Source organism: Acipenser ruthenus, chromosome 21, assembly GCF_902713425.1.
Source record: "Acipenser ruthenus chromosome 21, fAciRut3.2 maternal haplotype, whole genome shotgun sequence".
Lineage (NCBI taxonomy): Eukaryota > Metazoa > Chordata > Actinopteri > Acipenseriformes > Acipenseridae > Acipenser > Acipenser ruthenus.
In genome coordinates, this window is record NC_081209.1 from 5852747 (window position 1) to 5872268 (window position 19522).

General features: G+C 39.2%; 1 protein-coding gene across 3 annotated transcripts in view; it reads right to left on the reverse strand.

Moving 5' to 3' along the window:
• Positions 1 to 19522, reverse strand: part of LOC117426103 (serine/threonine-protein kinase ULK1-like) — a 34601-nt gene that overhangs the window by 13898 nt on the left and 1181 nt on the right. For all 3 annotated transcript variants that reach the window (XM_058994587.1, XM_058994586.1, XM_034902410.2), the window contains exons 2-11: positions 18537 to 18629; positions 18395 to 18436; positions 9381 to 9413; positions 8564 to 8600; positions 5979 to 6152; positions 4963 to 5036; positions 4391 to 4492; positions 2167 to 2225; positions 614 to 696; positions 29 to 79 (exon numbers count right to left, since the gene is read on the reverse strand). In XM_058994587.1, coding sequence (XP_058850570.1) covers positions 29 to 79; positions 614 to 696; positions 2167 to 2225; positions 4391 to 4492; positions 4963 to 5036; positions 5979 to 6152; positions 8564 to 8600; positions 9381 to 9413; positions 18395 to 18436; positions 18537 to 18629 — 748 coding nt within the window. The remainder of the gene's footprint in view (positions 1 to 28; positions 80 to 613; positions 697 to 2166; positions 2226 to 4390; positions 4493 to 4962; positions 5037 to 5978; positions 6153 to 8563; positions 8601 to 9380; positions 9414 to 18394; positions 18437 to 18536; positions 18630 to 19522) is intronic.

Genomic DNA, 19522 nt, shown 5'->3' on the forward strand with positions numbered 1-19522 from the left:
AATAAATGGGTTCAGTAATTTCACTTACATTTCTTCATGGATGAGCTCACTTCCAGGAACGGATGTCGGAAAAACTCATCTGTAGAGAAAATAAATAAATTAATTAAATAAAACAAAAAGAGAGAGTCATGAGGCAGGGTGCAGAGAGAGTGTCACAGAAAGCAGCTGTTATTTTACTTGGCCTTAGAGAGGTTTATGGATATTAACAATAAAACATAATACATGGTCAAAGAATGGAGATAACTGTGGTGGCGGTAACAGACATATGATAAATGGTGGTCATTATTATTACTATTGACACTATGACAGTGGAAGCAAAACTGCTGTACGACTACCACAAACGTTCACATTAATTCTAAACCCTTCTTCTTCTTTGCCATCATTCTCCACAACTCTGGAATTACCTGCCTTGTGTAATCAGAAAGGCAGAGATATTACATATTTATTGTTATATTTCAGTTTTAGACAATGTTTATTTGGCATTAGAGAGCTGGGGTGTTTGTACAAGGGAGATATATAAATGTAAATTCTATGTTACAGTACTTTAGGAGACACACACATCTACAACTGAAGACAGCTTTAAAAAAAAAAAAAAAACAACACCACCACCCACCAAAGTCCATGCGATCTTTGTGATTGCGCTTCAACAGCCCCGACAGTAGGTGGCGCAAGTGGGTGGAGGTCTCCCGTGGGATGCTGGGAACAAAAGAAGAATGTGATCAGTTTGCATCTCAGAAAGACAAAAACTGTTTTACCAGTTAAATTCATTTAAAAAGTGCCTAAAGGTACTGTATTTCAAATAGTGAATAGGACAATCCAGCAATAGGTAAGAGAGATGCGCAACCTGAAGGTTAATATCACATCTCTGGTTGTGATAGTAAATCTAGAATGAGGTTAGAAATTGATTAGCTGGCAACGCAAGATCACAATGACAGCGAGATCCCGGCTTAGGAATAGGAGGGCACAGATGGGAAGAGCAATTCTGAACAGTCGGAGTCCATTAGTGAGTTTTTTCACTGCCCAATTTTACATGTTTGGCTTGTGTACAAAGCATAAAGTGAACATTAGCAATGACTAATTCCATCTGTGGTCTGGTCTGAACTGGGTTAAAGCTACAGCAGCACATTTGCTGTTTAAATGAACCTTAAAAATGAAAAGTTTAATGAAAAGAGCAATTTGGTGTGGGTAAAAATGTATTGCCGTTATATTAACCAGTATATTCTTCTTGTTAGGATTCGCTTTGCAAACCTTTTCTGTTTGTGTAGTGCACCATTAACCTGTCCCCCTGCAACCAGCTGTACTTGAGAGAAAACATGTCTGAGCGCTGTTGAGAGGTCAGAGTTGCTTCTAATGTACAAGTTTTAAAAAAAGTCACCAGGACAAACAGAAAAAAGGCATGCAAAGTGCTTATAAAAACAAGAATACATTAGTTCAGGGAACTGTGACATTTCAGATCTGTAACAAGTTGTTCTTTAAGTCTATATTTAGTTATACTGACAAGTTTAGTTGTTTTAGATATGTGAGAGTGTGTGAGTGTGTGTGTGTGTGGGGGGGAATTTGAGCCAGGTCCTTGAGATGCTGGATGTAAGCTTCTGTGGTGTGTTGACTGTGAAGCTCAGTGAAAAGTGATAGTGTGATGATTTAGCAACTGTTCACTTAAAGGTAGATATAAATAGAGCACCAGCAAACATTCCTTTTTACTTAACAAGCACACCTTCATGTAATCCAATGTGAGCAATGCTTGGTGGCACAGCACTGTTGTTTAGAAGAGCTACGTAGTGTAGTGGTTATCAGTTATATTCAACACAGGATGGTAAATGTCAATAAGGATACACTGTTAAAAATGAAGAGATGGGAAAACAAAACTAAAAAAAAGATGCAGAAATAGAACACATAGGTAAGAAATGACAACAGTGCAGTTCAGCAATAGCAACAACACAAAACTTTGCACGAAGGGAATGCAAGGCTAGGTGCCCACATATCTGCCATAAAAAGTGTCAGGTCGCAGGTAGAAGTTTAAACAGGGTCACAGCAGATGGCTGGAAAATGTGAGTAACAGAACATGACAGAGAATGCCGAGGCATGTGATAAAGCCATGGGATGGAGAGGAAAGGTATGAAGGGGGAGGAGAGGGATTATTGTAGCACACAGACTGGCAACACTTACTTGGGAGTCAGGTTCTTGTTTTTCTCATAGAACAGCCGGAGATCCTGAGGGCTGCTAGCCTGCAAGCATAAATCCAAATGCATTTAAAATGCATGTGCTACCTTTGAACATCACCCACTGCTGAGTTTCTCCTGTATTTGTACTGTATTAAATCCATGGGCTTCAAACTGCATTCATTGACTCTCTGTAACTCTCGCTCAATGTTTAGGCCTGTGAAGTAAGACTTGCTGGCCCTCTGGATAGATAGAAAGCATCACTTCACATAAGGTAGTAATAAAGTCAGCTGGCTGAGTATTGCTCCACAATAAAAGCATCACTAACTAATTATAAGGATGCCATCTGCCAAGAGGTGTTGGCGCCCCTGTGAAAACGGGGCATTGTCCTGTTTTAAATCTAGGAGGACGGAACTGTGAGACAAACAGTGCATACTTCATGGAATCACACACAGAGATGTTGGGTTTGTTACCCAGCGTATGGTGCCGTCACTTGTCACGTTTCAATGCACTCCCTGTTATTTCATTACAATATAACCTTCCAGACAACATCTACCACGCAGACTGCATATGGTCTGCGAAGAAACAAAAAGGTATTCAAAACACACACTAAAAAAAACCACGCTGGTTTGAACAACATAAACTACCACGCTGTGCACTGTACATTCTTTTTTTGCTAAATCACATGTCAATTAGAACGCTTCAATTGTATTTCGTCTTTCCTTGTCTGAGTTTGTAAGCCCTCACTGTAGAAATGTGTCGCCAGTTTCCACAGAGGTAAGCAACTAAAACGCCTGACCGCTTTCCTGTAATAAACTAGAAAATGTATTTAAAAAAATTAGAATACAAATGTTCACATGAACCTGAATAAAAGCGCTTTCTTTATCCTGGGTCTCATGATGAGACCGCAAACAATTCCCACATCATCTGGATGATCTTATCTGTAAATTGATACAGTCTGTATTCTTAGTCAACTGAATGTTCAGAATCCCAGGCACGGTCTGAACTCAGCTGACCCTTAACAAGGAAATACAGGGAACTATAGAAATAAAACTATCCCAGCACCATGACAGGGTGCTATTGCAATGCTTATATATGTGACTCCTACCAGCTTTGCTGAAGGAGCTGCTCCATTAGCTTGCCTGGTAGTGTGCTAGCCTTGGTGCCAGATGAAGACTATGAGTGGACTACTTAAATGCATGAATAGTACAAGAAAGGCAAGCAAGTGAGATATGAAAAAAGAATCCTGTATATTATGGGCCAAATATTATTGACACCTCAGTAACCACTTGATTGAAAACAAGGGATCAATAACCAGCTATTCTAGATAAATCTGCAGGACTGTTAAGTGCTTTCTGAGTAAGGATCCCCCTGCATACAGATCACAAAATAAAATTAGAAGTCAGCTGATGTTTATACACAGTTGCACTGTATTTTTTGTAAACAATTTTTTTTGTCAGTGATTGCAACATCAGAAAGGGACATTGAGAATGATGCCAAATAAAAGGCACAGGGATCAAATGTTTGACATGCAGGTTCAAGAATGACACCACCTCCTCCCTTTCCAAAAGAAAGGAAACGCAAAGCAAAATAAATATTGCTTCCTATTAAAACCCCTTGATTCAAAAATAACTATTTTACATTATGTTCACTGCAGTAAGGAAACAGGCTTTGTAACAGAGTTGTGCAACATTGTTTACTGAAAGACAGAGAGAAAGAGACCTGCCTGACACCCATTTTTTATTTATTTTTTTATCCTGAAGCCCACTGAGTGAATCGTTGCAGCCCTTGAGAGAGGCTGTTCAAATAGTATGAATCAAATATTGAAATAAATGCAGAGGTGACAATACTGCACTTTATATTTCATTCTGGGGAAATGAGGACACAATGAACTCTTGCGTCACAAAAAGGGCAGAGAACACAGTCATTTTTATAGCCTTAAGTTGAAATACATCTGCTGTGGAAACACGTAACAATGTAACAGCCGATGCCAGTTACTTGATAAGATTTTGATAAACATGGAGAACACTGGAAACCTAGCAATGAACCATTCAGGGTTCACGCAGTAATGAGGATACCAGATATGATTTTTAAATAGAACCATTTGTTTTGGGTTTAAATCTACTGTTTTGCTGCATAAAGCTTATTGTTTTACAGGGCGAGGTTTATGCTTTTCAGTTAACCTCACCATAGGGGTTAAGGGGCCACTTGAAAACAGAATAAGGACTCACCTGAAAGGGGGCCTTCCCAGTCAGACACTGGAACACTATGGTTCCTATGCTCCACAGATCAGCCTTTGCATCATAGCTCTGGGACATTATCACTTCAGGAGCCTGGAAAAAAAGAAGCAACACCCTTATAGAAGTGTGCCACAGTAAAAGCATAGCAGTGTAATGAAGCACAGTGAAAGCATGGTAAAGCATAGGTGAGCATTGCAAAGAATAGCAAGGTCTGGTAAAGCATATTAATAAACATGGCTAACCAGGGTAAACTATGGTAAATGCATAGTATAACCATAGGAAAAGCATGGAAAAACAGCAAAAACACTACAATGGGAAACTTTTATAAGGGCAGTAGTAGTATGTAGGATTTCGGATAGTCAATAGCTTAAAACAAATACAGTAAATAATAGCAAGGACAACAATATGTCTGAGTTTTTCTACATTTCGTGGGAGTTACCAGTATGTTAGGCACAGACTTCAATCTAGAGTTCCAGGAATTGGATCAACCTTATAGCTCCCAAACAAAACCTGGTTATGCCAACAGCCAGACGACGTACAGTACTCAATGGCAAGTCACTCACCATGTACATAGGAGAACCGCACAACGTAGCTGCCATCATATTGGTCTGCAGGTACCTGGCAAACCCAAAGTCGGCTGGAGGGGAAAAGAAAAAAACAAAGTGAATAGAATATCAATGTGGTGTTTGTCCTTCTGGTTGCGAGTGCTAGGTTTTAAAATACATTTTTCTTACTACCGTTGGCAATATTATCACTACTCCCTCTTTCTTAGGTTGAATAGCATTGTTTTTTGTGTTTGTATTTTGACACTTCAATCTGGGTTAAGCGGACGTTTCAAAGACAATGCTGTAGTAGGTGAAAGGTTGTTGCCTCTTCTTGGTACCTAATCACTTCCTGTGTTGTAGTTCAAAGTCACAAAAATGGTCCTGTTGCAATCAGATCATGTGACCAGCAGTTTGTCTACAGCGTTGTCATTGAAAGATTTGCAAAACTTTAATTAAAGCAAAAAACAAGGGACGGCTGTCTCAGCACAGCAACACATTAGTAATGCTAATAAGAAACTTGATTTTCTAGCATGGGTTAGCACGCTATTAACTGCTCAATGTCATGTTTCCCCATCATCCATATTCAATGGCCCCACATGAGCAACTGTTCTGTTCAGGTTTCCAACCATAAACCATACGCTTGCAAATCCATGAACTTTCCCTCAGTTACTGTAATCATGACGGTGGGAAACAATCAAACCAACTCAAGGCAAAAGTCCGAGGTGTTTGGTCAGCAAACAATTTTCTGCAAAATGGAATCTACATGGGCTTTGCAGAAAAAAAAAAAAAGTACTGAGGATAACACTTGTGAATTATATTTCAATTCATGATATGCACTGGCTTCAATTTATCCCTAAGTACAGTATGACTGTAAATGATTTATTATCAGCAGCCAGTATTTATCACTGCTATTTATATTTATGTGTACGTGGGCAAATCACAGCAACTTAAACCTCTTGGATGAATATGTGCATCCAAGCCTTTGGTTTCTATGGGAATCACAGGGGATATAAAGACAGAAGAGCACAGCGCACCGATCTTGATGCAGGTGTTCCCAGGGCTGGATTTGCGCCCCCCGGAATGGGACAGCAGGATGTTCTGTGGTTTCAGGTCCCGGTGGATGATCCCTTTGCTCTGTAACACCTTCATGGCACCTGCGATCTGATGCAGGAACAGACGGATAGTGTCCTCGCTCAGGGTCCCCTTAGCTGTGAAAAAACAAAACACAACTCTGAGAATGCCAGCTCAGAGAGACAGCACGCGTATACCCCAGATTCATTGCCACTGAGGAGATACAGATGGAGAAAGTCTAAGATTATAGATCACTGTCAGGGATGACACAAGTTTACTGCTCTGCCTGGTTTTGGAACTCTAGAATGTTGAGACATCACTTCCTGACTCCACCCGGGCCTGTGCCGATTGGTTTCCCAGGCAGGGCACCACCCATTCCAAACAGAAGGAGCCATCCTGTGTTACTGAGACGACAAAGCCGGCACCACAGAGGATGCTGCGCCGTTATCAGCACTATGCAGCCAAGGGGATTCTGCACAAAGATTTGAGCAGAAAGAAAGAAGCCTTTCAATTTTTGTTGCAGATCTTTTTTTTTTTAATATGTTAATTTATCCCAACTAAAATGTCAGAGTTGTATTCTTATTAGTTATTGACTCTGGATATATACAGATATGTGTAGTCGGTCTGTCTCCTAGAGTATAATGTTTGTCAATGCTTTATGTTGACTGACCAATAATTACAAATGTTACTAGATTCCTACAGAGAGGATTTCACACTCAAAGTGTACAAGGAGGAGGTACGATTTTATATGTACCAAAATAAGTCTGTGTCAACTGCACAACTTATTATAAAATTAAACCGAGATATATATTTGATAGCAACCACAGTTGAGACAGAGGTATGTGGCAGTTTTTCAAACAGTTTTTAGACTAGACGACTAGCAAAAGAAAAACATTCAGAATTCAAATCTTCTCCTAGTTCTCCACTCTAACCAACTGCCTGCAGAGTTCAAGACCTCTGTCAATTCCTGAAAGAGGCTCAGAGGAGGGAGCCTGTTCATGACTGCACCTGGATCTAGCCCTCTGCTTTCGTAAGCCAGAAAAGTTAGCCCCCTGTTTACGTGAGAGTGCTGACGAAAAAAGGCACCGAAGTTATTTCCTGCCAAACAGCGCGCAAGGTCTGAACGTCACAGTGTAACGAAGCAAATACAGCACTGGTGTTTAGTTTAAAATCAGTCTGATTCTGACCGGGAGGGTTCTCCAATTGCACTTGATGTTACTTCTTACTGTATGATCATTGGTTCCTCTTTTCTTTTGCCAAAAATCTTTAAATATGCAGATAATTAAAAAAGACAACACTACTGATGAAAAGTTGCTGGTCTCAGTACAAAAATAGGCAGGGGACGGGACGACAAATAATAAAGTTAATGAAGCAAATAAGCGGGAATAGGATTGGTCAGCACTCCTTTAACAGCGTTTAACAAAACACCCCTTTGATCACTGGGTTCTCTGCCCTGTTTGTGACTCAAGAGTTAGAAACGCTTCTCTTTTATTACAAAACCCAGTGAGGTGACTCAGCCGCCCAAACCACATTACTGCCTGGGACAGGAAGTGGCCAGTTCAATAGACACCTCTATATTATTTTTAAAACACCGCTAGGTGGTAATAAGATTTAGGGCCCATATTTAATGAATCTTAAAGCTAGAGGGAAATTAATAGAGGATGCAAAATGTGAACCAATATACTGTACACTTAACTCTTCAGTAAGCCCTTATTGGAATGTAGGTCCAAACCACTTGACTGAATGTCGCCATAGTACAGGAAATTATACAGCATGTCTACGGTTTGTACTTGAAATCCTTCCCTAGGTTAGGCACCAAGAAATGATGAGAACTTACAGGGATGGAAAAAAAAAAAAAAAAGACTCCCATTAAAAAGCAGTTTCACCCATTTCAGGTGTTAATACAAGCTTGATTAGCCACAGGGTATAGGTATAGGTGTGTCTTATTGGCAAACTGCTATGCAATGGGAGTTTTATCTCCATTTCGTTGTTTAAAGATGGTCTATTGTTCTGGTTTAATAATATACAGTTTGAGATTCATGAAACTGTTTCAGACTGGCTTTTTAACAAAAAGGGACTGTAGAAAGGAATTGTATCCCAAGCTGCTGTATATTCAGCTTTTAAAGAGACACCTTGATTGCGGTCTTACCCAGCCCTCAGATACAGGTACTGTCAATGTTCAACACTTCAATACACTGCCAGTATTTCCAAAATGGAACAGCTGCAGTTTTGACTCCTCATTAAGTGACATTCCTACTGTGTGTGTAATGTATCAATATCAAGTGTTTCAACCCCTAACACGGTTCTGTTAACTCAATCTGCGTTGTTTGGATAACTGCTACTTAATTTGAATGCACAATTATATGCGTTTAGGATTCTCCTGCTTCAAATATAAATGTGACCTTAAAAAAAGAAAACATATCAACCTTTATAGGACTTTGGGTGTGTCTGACACAACACTGGAAAGCAAGTTTAAAAAGAGCCAATTTCACCAGCACAGGGGAGTAAAGGTTTAAACCAGGTAATGCAACTCTCAAATGTAACTTACAGTGCAGGTAGTCAGCAAGGTCTCCCCCATTGCAGTACTAGAAAACAAATCATAACAGGATAAAGTTAGATAACTACCACAAAGGAGCTGGGCAGCTTAATAATTCATCAAATAAAGTACAGAAGAACAACAAAGAGAAAGTCAAGAACTCATAAACAATACATGAAAAAGGAGCATTTCACAGATTGTTCTCTGTGTGTGTGTGTGTAGACTATATATAGTCGACTCTACTTATTTGCATACTGGATAACTGCATACATCGCTTAATTGCATTGCATGCAGCTGGTCAAGTATTTTAGTGCATCATTTTCTAGGATTGTATGATACGGTTAAATGCATATTGACTAAATGCATCATTCGCTTAATTGCATAAAGCTGCGCAGTCCCAAAGTCCATTGTACGATAACTCCACTACACAGCGCATGGCATAAATGCCAATAAATATAGGCAGCTGCTGAAGTTTCTTCAGGTTTAACTGTTGATTATGATAGAAACAGGGCCTGGTGCATCACTGTCTTCATGCTAAATTGGTATTTATTGCATTTGTCTGTATATAAGTTGATAGAACAGGTGTTCACTTAATATTCTGGTGCACTCTTGTAGGTATGTTGACCATGGTGTGACCTGTGCAGTGCTAGTCACTGTGGTCCACAGATGACCTCTTGCTTACATCTTACACATCTGACCGTCCAGCACTGAAGGCTGATAAAAGGACCATTGTGTGAAATTGATATAGATAGGCAGGATATTAATCCATTACAAATTATTCATGAGCTGTGCATATTAAATCACACAGAGGTGGAGAAAGATGACTTGCCTCCATCACCAGATAGACACAGCTAGCCATTTCCTGAAAAAAAAAAAAAAAACACATGTCAAGAGAGTCATGTGACTGCATTGCACCACTAAAAGGAATCGTAGAACGTTTCTGTAGCGTAAGACATCTAAGCGATTTCTAAAATAAATAAGCGACATTAGACATTGTAAAAGTTTGCATTGTTTTGTTGTACCCCAAGTTATTGGATATACAGTATATTATTTATTATTTTCTACTTCTTGTTACTGTTGATCTAACTGTGTTAAATCAGATGGATCAGGTCTTTCAATACAGCCACAAGTAGATTACTTAGTTGCTTTCAAAGCACTGTTTTGTTCAATGCTGGCACCGACAAGTGCTTTAAAACAAAACAAAAAAAAGGTTTAGGAAGCAAAGACAGAAACAGAAAAGGTTGAGTAACTTGATACTGAGCGCCAAGCACAAATTTGCTAACTTGATTAAAAAAAGGAGAGTTTAAAGGATTAGCTCCAAGCTGCTTATCTCGTAATTTCTTTCCTTAGGTATGGTTTACTGTTCTCCCCTGCCTGCACAAATTTAGTTTTTTTCTGCACAGGTTCTCCGATTCCTTTTATTCATAAGAGCTAATTTCACTGGAGGCCAAATCTATAAGGCTGTGTTTACAACAAAAACAGACAGGTCTACATTTTACAGCTTTACATGTACGGTGCAACATGGAATTGCTTCCCCACAGCTGTTCCAACACTTGCATTCGTCCGGCAGTGTGCCAGTTTAACAAGCAGGTTAAATCAGTAATGAAGGGGCAGATTTAGAGAGAATTTAGAGTCTGAATAAAAAGGCTTTTTAACCAAGCTGCTCCCAGCTGTCTCAACGTTCTGATGAGGGAGCACAGCAAGATATACGTCCTGCCATGTCTGATTCACCACTATTCAGTTGAGAAGCAGGTTTTAGAAATGACATTTTGACAGCGATGACTCCTAACGGAACACACTCCTGCCAAATGACGCTTGAGATTTATTATTAACAAGAGTGTACATTTATAAATAAAAAAAGGCTTGATGTGTCTGACATTTTAAGCCGACAATTCCTTCCTTGCAGCATATGTTCCATTAATAGCATGAAGACAGCACCCCTTTGTTTAGACTATGACTCAGAATATGCTGAAAAAGAAAAAATGTCTACTACAGCAGAGGTGGCAGATATACTGCTTAAATCTTCTTAACAGTAACTGGACCCAGATTACTGGCCACGTGAGCTTCACTTTACTGGTTAAACAATATTATCCCTACAGTACATTTTGCTCAAACACTGTAGGTCACTTCATTGTGCGATATTAGTATGGGTGGATGTTCTATTGTTCTTGCGTCTTCCCGGAACATTCTCCAGTGGGAGATGCTGAATCTCAAACAATTGTGGAGTTGCTGGCCAAACGTTCAGGATTACAAGACAATTACAAGAAAACACCTGGATAACTTCAATGTTTGGGAAAGGTGCAGTTCCTAATAGAAAAATGCTTCACTGAATCGACTTACACACTCCAGTGCTACTGTACAGGGTTTACTGTGAACAGAAGACATGCATAATAAGCTCTGTTTTATTTGCAAGGTGTGGAGACAGTTTCAATGTAATATTGAGGGTTATAAAATAACAGTAATGTATTGTTTGTTACGTAGACATGCATGTTACTGTAAATATTCAATTAACTTAAAACCAATAAAACAAACAAATTTAAACTCAATGACGTTTTTTTCTGAAAGAGGGTATGCTGAATAAGCAGTCCATGTGCTACAGTTAAGATGAACTGTGTCATAAGGTTCATCCCTGTTTGTGAAATGCACACTTCAGGTTCTGTTTACTGTGAGCCGTTGGAGGAGAGGAGGGTCAAAGAGTACAGCCTTAGGCAGCCGAACACCCTTAAAAAAAACGTCTGCCTGAAAATGAACGTCAAAGCTTTTCAGACTGAAAAACTGGCATTCAACTGAATCCAACTGGAGTTCACACCATTCTGTCAACTCGACAGCATTTCTCTGTATTGAAAACAAATAAGCCAAGCCCTTTGAGAACTACTGAACTATTAAACAAGCTCAGCACACACATTGTTTTCAAAGGACTCTTGTCTACACTAAGCGAGCCTGGGCAAAAAAAAAACAAAAAACAGATTTCCTGAACAAATACATTTTTTTTTTTAAATGTGAAATGCATGGAGAGTTGACAGTATCTACTGCTTTCATGATCAGTGACAACCTAACAACTTTGAAAAAGCAGCAACAGGCACAGTGGAAAGAAGTTAAAATATTCCCATCATGATTTAAAAAAAGGTTAAGAAAACACATCGACTTGCAATGGGGTTAAAAGTACGCTCTTGGACGCAGTTTGCAAATGGTGGAACCTGAACAGTATAAAAAGCCGAGGCTGTTGTATAATTATCCCCTGATCAAGGACCTTGCATTTAAATTTGTTTTTGTGGAAAATGATTAGGGCAGCTTGCTCCAGGTTGTATTTTACCCACTTGGTTGTATAGCTGAATCATCACTGTTTGACCTGTTGACATAGTAAGCATTATCCCCAGGGGCAGTAGCCCCAGAGATACACTGATCAATGCGTGTAGCTCTGCACTGTTTTCACAGATATTAGTAGCTGACATATACATAACACTTTGACTCTTTATTCATCACATTCCTGGAGCAGCAAAGATATTGCTCTCAGCTGTTGTGTCTGAACCGGAGTGGGCTGAAAAGCTTCCATAGGCAATAAAATAAAATGTTGAGCCAAAGATACTTCATTACTGACATCAAACAAGCCCTATGAAAAACAAAGTGATCAGCTTGGCATATAAAGCATTTATAGATAGCTCCCATGTGTGTGTTTTTTGTGATGTTGTGTGAATCTTACAAAGAAGCAGGAGTCTGCACTACAATCCATGTCAATCTCTCTCTGCATAGTTAGCTGCTTGGCTTGTAAACGCAGTATTGTAGAAGTTACACAGTTGCACCAGAGCAACGATGGAGTTAAACTTTGTACCATGTGGAGCACAGATTACATGTCCTGTGTACCTTACTTAACTAGCTGACATGGGCCATGCAATTCGTGTAAATGCAAGTCTGCAAAACATCCAGGGTCATTAAGATACTGCCTTAAGCATTCCAGCTGTTATTTAAAACATTACATCGATCTGTATCTTTTTCTAGCAGAGTGCCAGATTTGAAGGAATATAAAAGAATTGGCCAAAAATAAGTGATATTTTTCTGCCAAGCTAGTGCAGCATTCATCTAACTAAATAAATGTCTACCGAATGCAAGTTCAAACTGCAGAAATATTTGTATGCTTGACCAGATTTCACTGCCTACAATTCCAAACCATGACTAGTCTTCTTACTCATAACAGAGTGGTGGATATAAGCACATTTGCAGGAGCATTTTCCGCTTTAAAAATAGAAGATTAAAGCATTATTACAGGAAATTCTAGTTGTTTTATGACCTCAGCATTATGTTTTCTGTTTTCTTGGTCACAAACTCCCTGGATGTTCAGTCGTATCTCATCTATCCTGGTGTCAGAACCGGATAGCAATTATACAGTACAAATACAGAGCAATATTAAGAGACGTTACGCAAAGGTTATTTACCAATGCTTTGAATGCAGACATCGATAATTAAACGACTGGTTTAAAGTTCCACCCCAAAGGTTTATTGGAGAGTCAATAACCATAGCATTAATAACCCTCAGTTCCCTATGAGAGCTGTAACTAACGTGACCAGTGTTTAAATCCACATCAGATGGCACCAGCGTGTCACCATGCCAACCAGAACACATTTATGCTGGATACTGAAGCCTGTATTGCACGCTGCTCATGCGAAACAGTCAATAGCAGTGTGTGTGCTGCCCAAACCTGATGCCTGCTTCAGTTTACATACACAAAGCTGTGCCTCTTTGATAACTCGAGGACCTCCAGGCAGAAAACAAACTCCTAAATCACCAAGATCCTCACCACCTGGAGTGCTCCCCCTTGTCACCTAGCAACAGATGACACCTCAATCTCAACAGCCTATCAGCGGTCAGTCTCTCAGTCCCCAGCCCTCGGGCCCGCTGCTGACTAAGGAATATGTTTTTTCTTTTTTTTTTTTCTTGTCTGGACGAGGAGATATGCAGACCATCTGTTTTGAATTGCATTTGTAACCAGGCAGATTTAACTGCTGGCTGGCTGGTGCTGGTCTCTAAATGATTTACCACTAAAGTGATAGCAGGCAATGTAATGTAGCTGTAAAATCAAACCAAAACACAAGGTATACTTCCAGTATGGCAACACTGATGAATGCATTCAACTAGCTGATGTGCTTTTCTGAAGCTATCCAAATGCAATCCAAATACTTCTGGTAAAATACAGTAAATCATTCTAGTCAGCTCATGTTGCCTTTTAGTACTAATCTTATACTGTAAACAAATGTAAATGTTTACAGCTATTGTATAGGGTCAGCACCTGTATTTTTTTTTATTATATATATATATATTCAATATTACTGGCCTCCGAAAGTGGATGGTCAAGCTTTAACCAGGGTTGCTTACTGAAAAACATGACGTTTCTCTTAATGATAAGGTAACCTTCTTTAAATAGCTGTAACAAGTAGATGGCAATTCAAACACTGCTGACAGGCGTGGTTTTCTAAATATAACTACGGGAGCTTTTTTCTAGCTTTTTCTGCACAAAAGCAGCCAAGCACAGGGAGAGATCATAAAACACTTGAAGGCTGAAGGAAGTCCGAGTCCTGCTAAACTAGCCGATAATATCTGATGGCGTTATTGTTACTCCCAGCTAGGATGTTTGGCGCCAACTAAAAATAAACAAGAAGTATATATTTTTTTTTTATTTTTTTTTTTTAAATGAACTAGTTTTGAATTTACCACACAGCCTTTTATTTCTGGAACAGACATTGAAAATGTACTTTGTCAACACGCCTGCCTCTTTGCCAGTGGGTTTAGGGGATTACCTAGTACACTCATTCCATTCAAAATCCCTCTCTGTGCTACTAATGCACTGACACTGAAGAAGCTTTTTGTTGCTTCTTGCTAGTCAAGTCAAGTTATTTTCCTGATTTTTTTTTTTTTTTTAAAGATAAAATGCTTGAAATTGCTTCCTGGCTGTTATAGGGTAATCATGGATTGGGGGAGAGGTATTTGTATGTGGAAATCGCTTCAAAACATTTTTATTGTTGTAATATTAAGTGAAGCTGATGTATTGCAGCGGGGGATAATACAGCTTCCTATGAACGATGTCACTTTCTCACTCTCTTATGAAGAATCCCCACTGAGGAACAATGAATAATGTCGGAAGCAATCAGGCTTTGTGGTTCCCATGTTCTGCTAAACCACAGCCTGTCTGAGATCTGCTGTGTGCACCTTAAAAAACAACAGCGGTTTGCAAACTGAAACAAACAGCAGAGTATCATTCTATATGCCTGAAAATGAATGTCAAAGCTTTTCAGACTGAGAAAAGTGGCATTCAACAGAATCCAACTGGAGTTCTCACTATCCTGTCAACTCAGCAGCATTCCTCTGCACTGAAAACAAGCCGAGAACTACTGAACTATTAAACAAGCTCCAGACACACACACACATATACATCAGAGAGAGAGAGAGAGAGAGAGGAGAGACACAGACAGACAGACAGACATTTGGCTGAACTGTCAAACAACTATTGTTTGTTTGCAATGCTTTCACAGAGAATCCAAGATATTTAAATGATCGGCAGCCGGGAGTGTGACTTATGATGCGATAAGAGCAATAAGTTTATAGCACATTTACCATGGACCAGACTACTCAAACTCCTGGCACCTGGTCATTTCAATAATATGCCTAAACCTAGGACTGAGTACAGGGCTAGTGTGAGTTTTAAGCCCTTCTGTGCACTAATCTAAACATACAAAAGATATTGTAGCGCCTTCCACTCCACCTGGCTTGTTCAATTACTCACAAGTGTCTGTGGTGTTCTCAATGTGGACTCTATCCTCACCACTACTTGGAACAAAGTTCAGGGTTCAGGGTACCAGCAGATGCAAGACATCAAGCCAGCGTGTACAAACTGCATTAGGATCACAGAGCCAGTACTAAGGGGCACCTGAAGCACCTGCACCTGCACCTTGCTTAGTAACCATCTGGCAGCAACACACCTCTCTGCTCTGGTTTACATTACCGGGCAGCCCAGAGGCGAAACAACATGGGACTCAACTCCAGTCAATGAGCACCAGGCTTTTGTTGCAAACAGGTTCTTTATGCATTTTTAATACACACTCCTTTCCAGTGCACACAAAAGACAAACGGAAGCATTCACGGTTTAGACCTAACCTGTGCAGTAATTATTTCTACATAATACCGTAATGATACTGCAGCATGCACGGGGGAAGGCAGCAGTAGGGCTGGTAGGTGACGTAATCACACACAAAGACATAAGCCCGATATACACTCCTTGCAAGGGAGCCGACTCTTTTGTACAGCGGTATCGACGCTATGCTTTAGTGCGAGAGGTCCCGGGTTAGCGCCGCCCTCCGCTTGTGTGTGTTGCCTCGCCCTGTGTGTGCGCCTGCCTGCGGGAACCAGGATCGCTACAATACAATAATAAACCCATTTTAATAATACAACTTTTTTAGGTTCCCACTAGAGACTAGAAAACTGCAATCGAGAGACTGACCCATGTGCCGATTTATCAGGGCTGGAAAATAAAATTATAGTTAAGCAACTTGGATGATGCAGTTACCCATATTTGACACCTTTCTATCAGACACCTCCTGGACTGGGCTATGGTAGTACATAACTTTAATGTAGAAAAACACTTAAACTGTTTAAGGCAAGGTTAAATTGCCTTGAAAAAATAAAAAAGTAGCACAGGGTGGAATGACTGAGTTCATAAAGGCCGACAGAAAGCAAGTAGCTTTACCCATGCCCTGCTCACTCAGGCAATCTTAAAAGAGACAATGTACAATTAAAAAGGGAGTATCCAATACATTCCAAAACAGTGGAATCAGATTAGACTGGTTAAACCATTCTAGTATATGATCTCAATCAACTTCAAAATACATGTAGAAAAGAGCCCTCAAACAAGCTAGGTTCCTGTTATGCAAGTAAACCACAGGCCAGCGGCAGTTTTTATGTAAATAAAAATGAAACAGCAGTGCAGGTAAATATACCATGGTAATGACTAAAACGAAAGAGGAGAGTCTCGTCGTAATATGAGCGGTTTTATATTAAACACCTAGATACGACACTGTCCCAGTCACCCAGACTGCAAAACTATATCCTTAAAAGTATTACAAATTAAAATAATACAAAATACCACACTCTGTGTGCCTCCAAACAAGCAGAAAAGCTTGAATTTTAGGCAGTGATACATAATAATGTGTTGCTACCTAACCACATCCTCATCTGTCTCCTGCAAAGACAATAATGATGCAATCACAAAACAGACACTGCGTGACTACTATAAACACAACTTCAATGAACAGGCCGGGTTATTAAAGGATGATCAATACTGTACATGGATGAATTTCCATGCGGGACACCCAAAAACACCACCTCAGGCAAGTAATAAGCTACATATCTGTCTGTTCTAGCCCCACAAACTACCTGTGGGATATCTGAAAGCTACAGGATCCGCAGTCATTTAAGTTAGTCAGTTAAATTCAAATGAACTGCCCTTTCAGTCAAAATCTTTGTATACAGCAGTAACAATTATATTTGTGTAGACAAAGTTTTATCCCATTATTTCCAGGTATGGCATTTAAAACTGGTCCCCCTCTACTCCAAATGTGCTTGGGAAGATGCAAATATGATGCTAACTAGACTGGAGACTACAAGTTGCTTTCAAGATAACATATAAAACTAACCACAAAATGTACCAACATGTACAGTTTTAAGCAAGTTAAACAAACACACAACCTATTGTCTATTTCTTTTTTTTTTTGCATTGCTTACCACATTATAGTATGCAAATAAGACATTTACATTGCACAGGTAAAATAAATGGTACTGAAGGAATCCATTGTGTTTTCCTCACAACAATACACATAGCTCTCATGAATACAGCTCTCTGGAAAACACTTTTTTGTATGACTTTGACTGCTATCCTATTATTATTATTTGTTTATTTAGCAGACGCCTTTATCCAAGGCGACTTACAGAGACTAGGGCGTGTGAACTATGCATCAGCTGCAGTCACTTACAATTACATCTCACCCGAAAGACGGAGCACAAGGAGGTTAAGTGACTTGCTCAGGGTCACACAATGAGTCAGCCTATAATATATCCGATTCATAAAGGCTTGAAACTGGAGATGTAGCCTTACTGAACACAGCCTGTCAAAGATTTCATTAGCAGAACAGTAACCTGAGGGAAAAATAATTTACTCAAAAATATATGCTACCTATGACAGTCTTTTCAAATTAGTTGTTCAAGCTTGTAAAATGTTTTATTTTAAATTTTTTATAAAGACATAGCAACGTTACAGAAAACACATCATTTCATATATTTAGGCCTTCATTTTTCACCACAATCAGCACACATTATCCTTCGTCTAGACTTCTAGTAGTCTACCACTAAAACATACGATTTGACGTGGATGAGCCCACATCTCAAGTTACAAAAATAGAAAGAGCAAATTACTCTGGGCACTGTAGTCCAATCACCAACAAGACCCAACTACCTGAGAACCTTAGTGTCAAACACAAAACTACATCTCCCAGGCACCTTTGCTACATTTACGATTTCAGTCCCACCCTCATTGAATGTCAACAGGAGAACACGTGACGGCAGCGTGCCCCAGCAAAACAAACTTCTGTGACAGAGCAGCACACAGTTGTGAATGCAAATTCATATCAACGGCCAACACACGCAATGCATAAGATAATAGGTCTACACGTCACCGATGATTTAGTAATTGCAAACTGAAAACAAATGACAGTACTTGGATTGTAATATATAAATTGCATAACACATGTATTAAACTGCATGCACAGGGTGTTTTATTAGATAAAAAGAAAAAATAATATTACCTGGAAATCATATAATGCAACAATATTTTCATGTTTCAGCTCCTTAATAAAAAAAGAGAGAAATAAGTTAATTGACACAAAATGGAAAGTAATTGTCATGGGCAAAATTCAATGACTGAAAAAAAATAGCGAATGTTCTTACCTTTAAAATCTTTATCTCCTTGCCTAACAGAGTCTGGGATTTTGCCAAGTTTTTCTTGTTTATGCATTTGACAGCTACTTCCCAGTCTGGCTTCTGTAAGAAAACGTACATTTTAATATCACAAAAATGCGATATTCAATGGATTTTTCTATATTCGCTGCTTTGTTATCACATTCTGTACTACATACTTTTTCATATTGGCTGTTCCACTTCACTTGAAGTGAATTAGTTTAAGCGCTTATTCCAAGTTTAGTTTATGATTCTTAGATTCGAGAGCTGTCCGTGCAGGTTCTTTTGTCGACCAAATTCTCCTTGCGTGTCCTATCCCTATTGTTCATGCACTGATGGTAAATAACTAGGTACGCTTCTCTAGCGCAACTTGTCTGTACTTGCCCCGGTACCATATTAAGCTGTGTAAGAGAGAAACTTAAGACGAATGCCTTATCTAAAAATGCGAAGTTGATACAATTTTGCAATAGACAAAACACCAGGAATACTCAATATGCTACATTTAGAGTATAGAGACTATAGCTATACGCTAAAGTTTGAAAATTAGCAGCGCTTGGGTCACGTCTCAGTTCGTTCTGTATTTTAATTGCAAGACATGTTAGCTTGCTAGCTTAACAATTCTACAAAAAAATCCCATACCACCTCAAAAATAAATAAAAAAAATAAAAAAAACACGCCACTTTTTCACATTTGTACAAATAATTAAAAGATGTTCAAACAAACAGTATACTCACGCTCTAAAACAAACACACGCAGGCAAAACAAATACATGCATTTCTGATTCGGTAGAAATCTGTGTAGCAGCACACATGTATACATTACAGTAACATGTACGTATATTATTATTATTATTATTATTATTATTATTTATATTATCAGGTACATCGGTCCTTGTCAGCAAAAGCCAAGAGCTTAGGCCCAAAATTAAGGTGGTATTTTCGGTACCAGTTCTAGCGATCCAATAACGAACTAAGGTT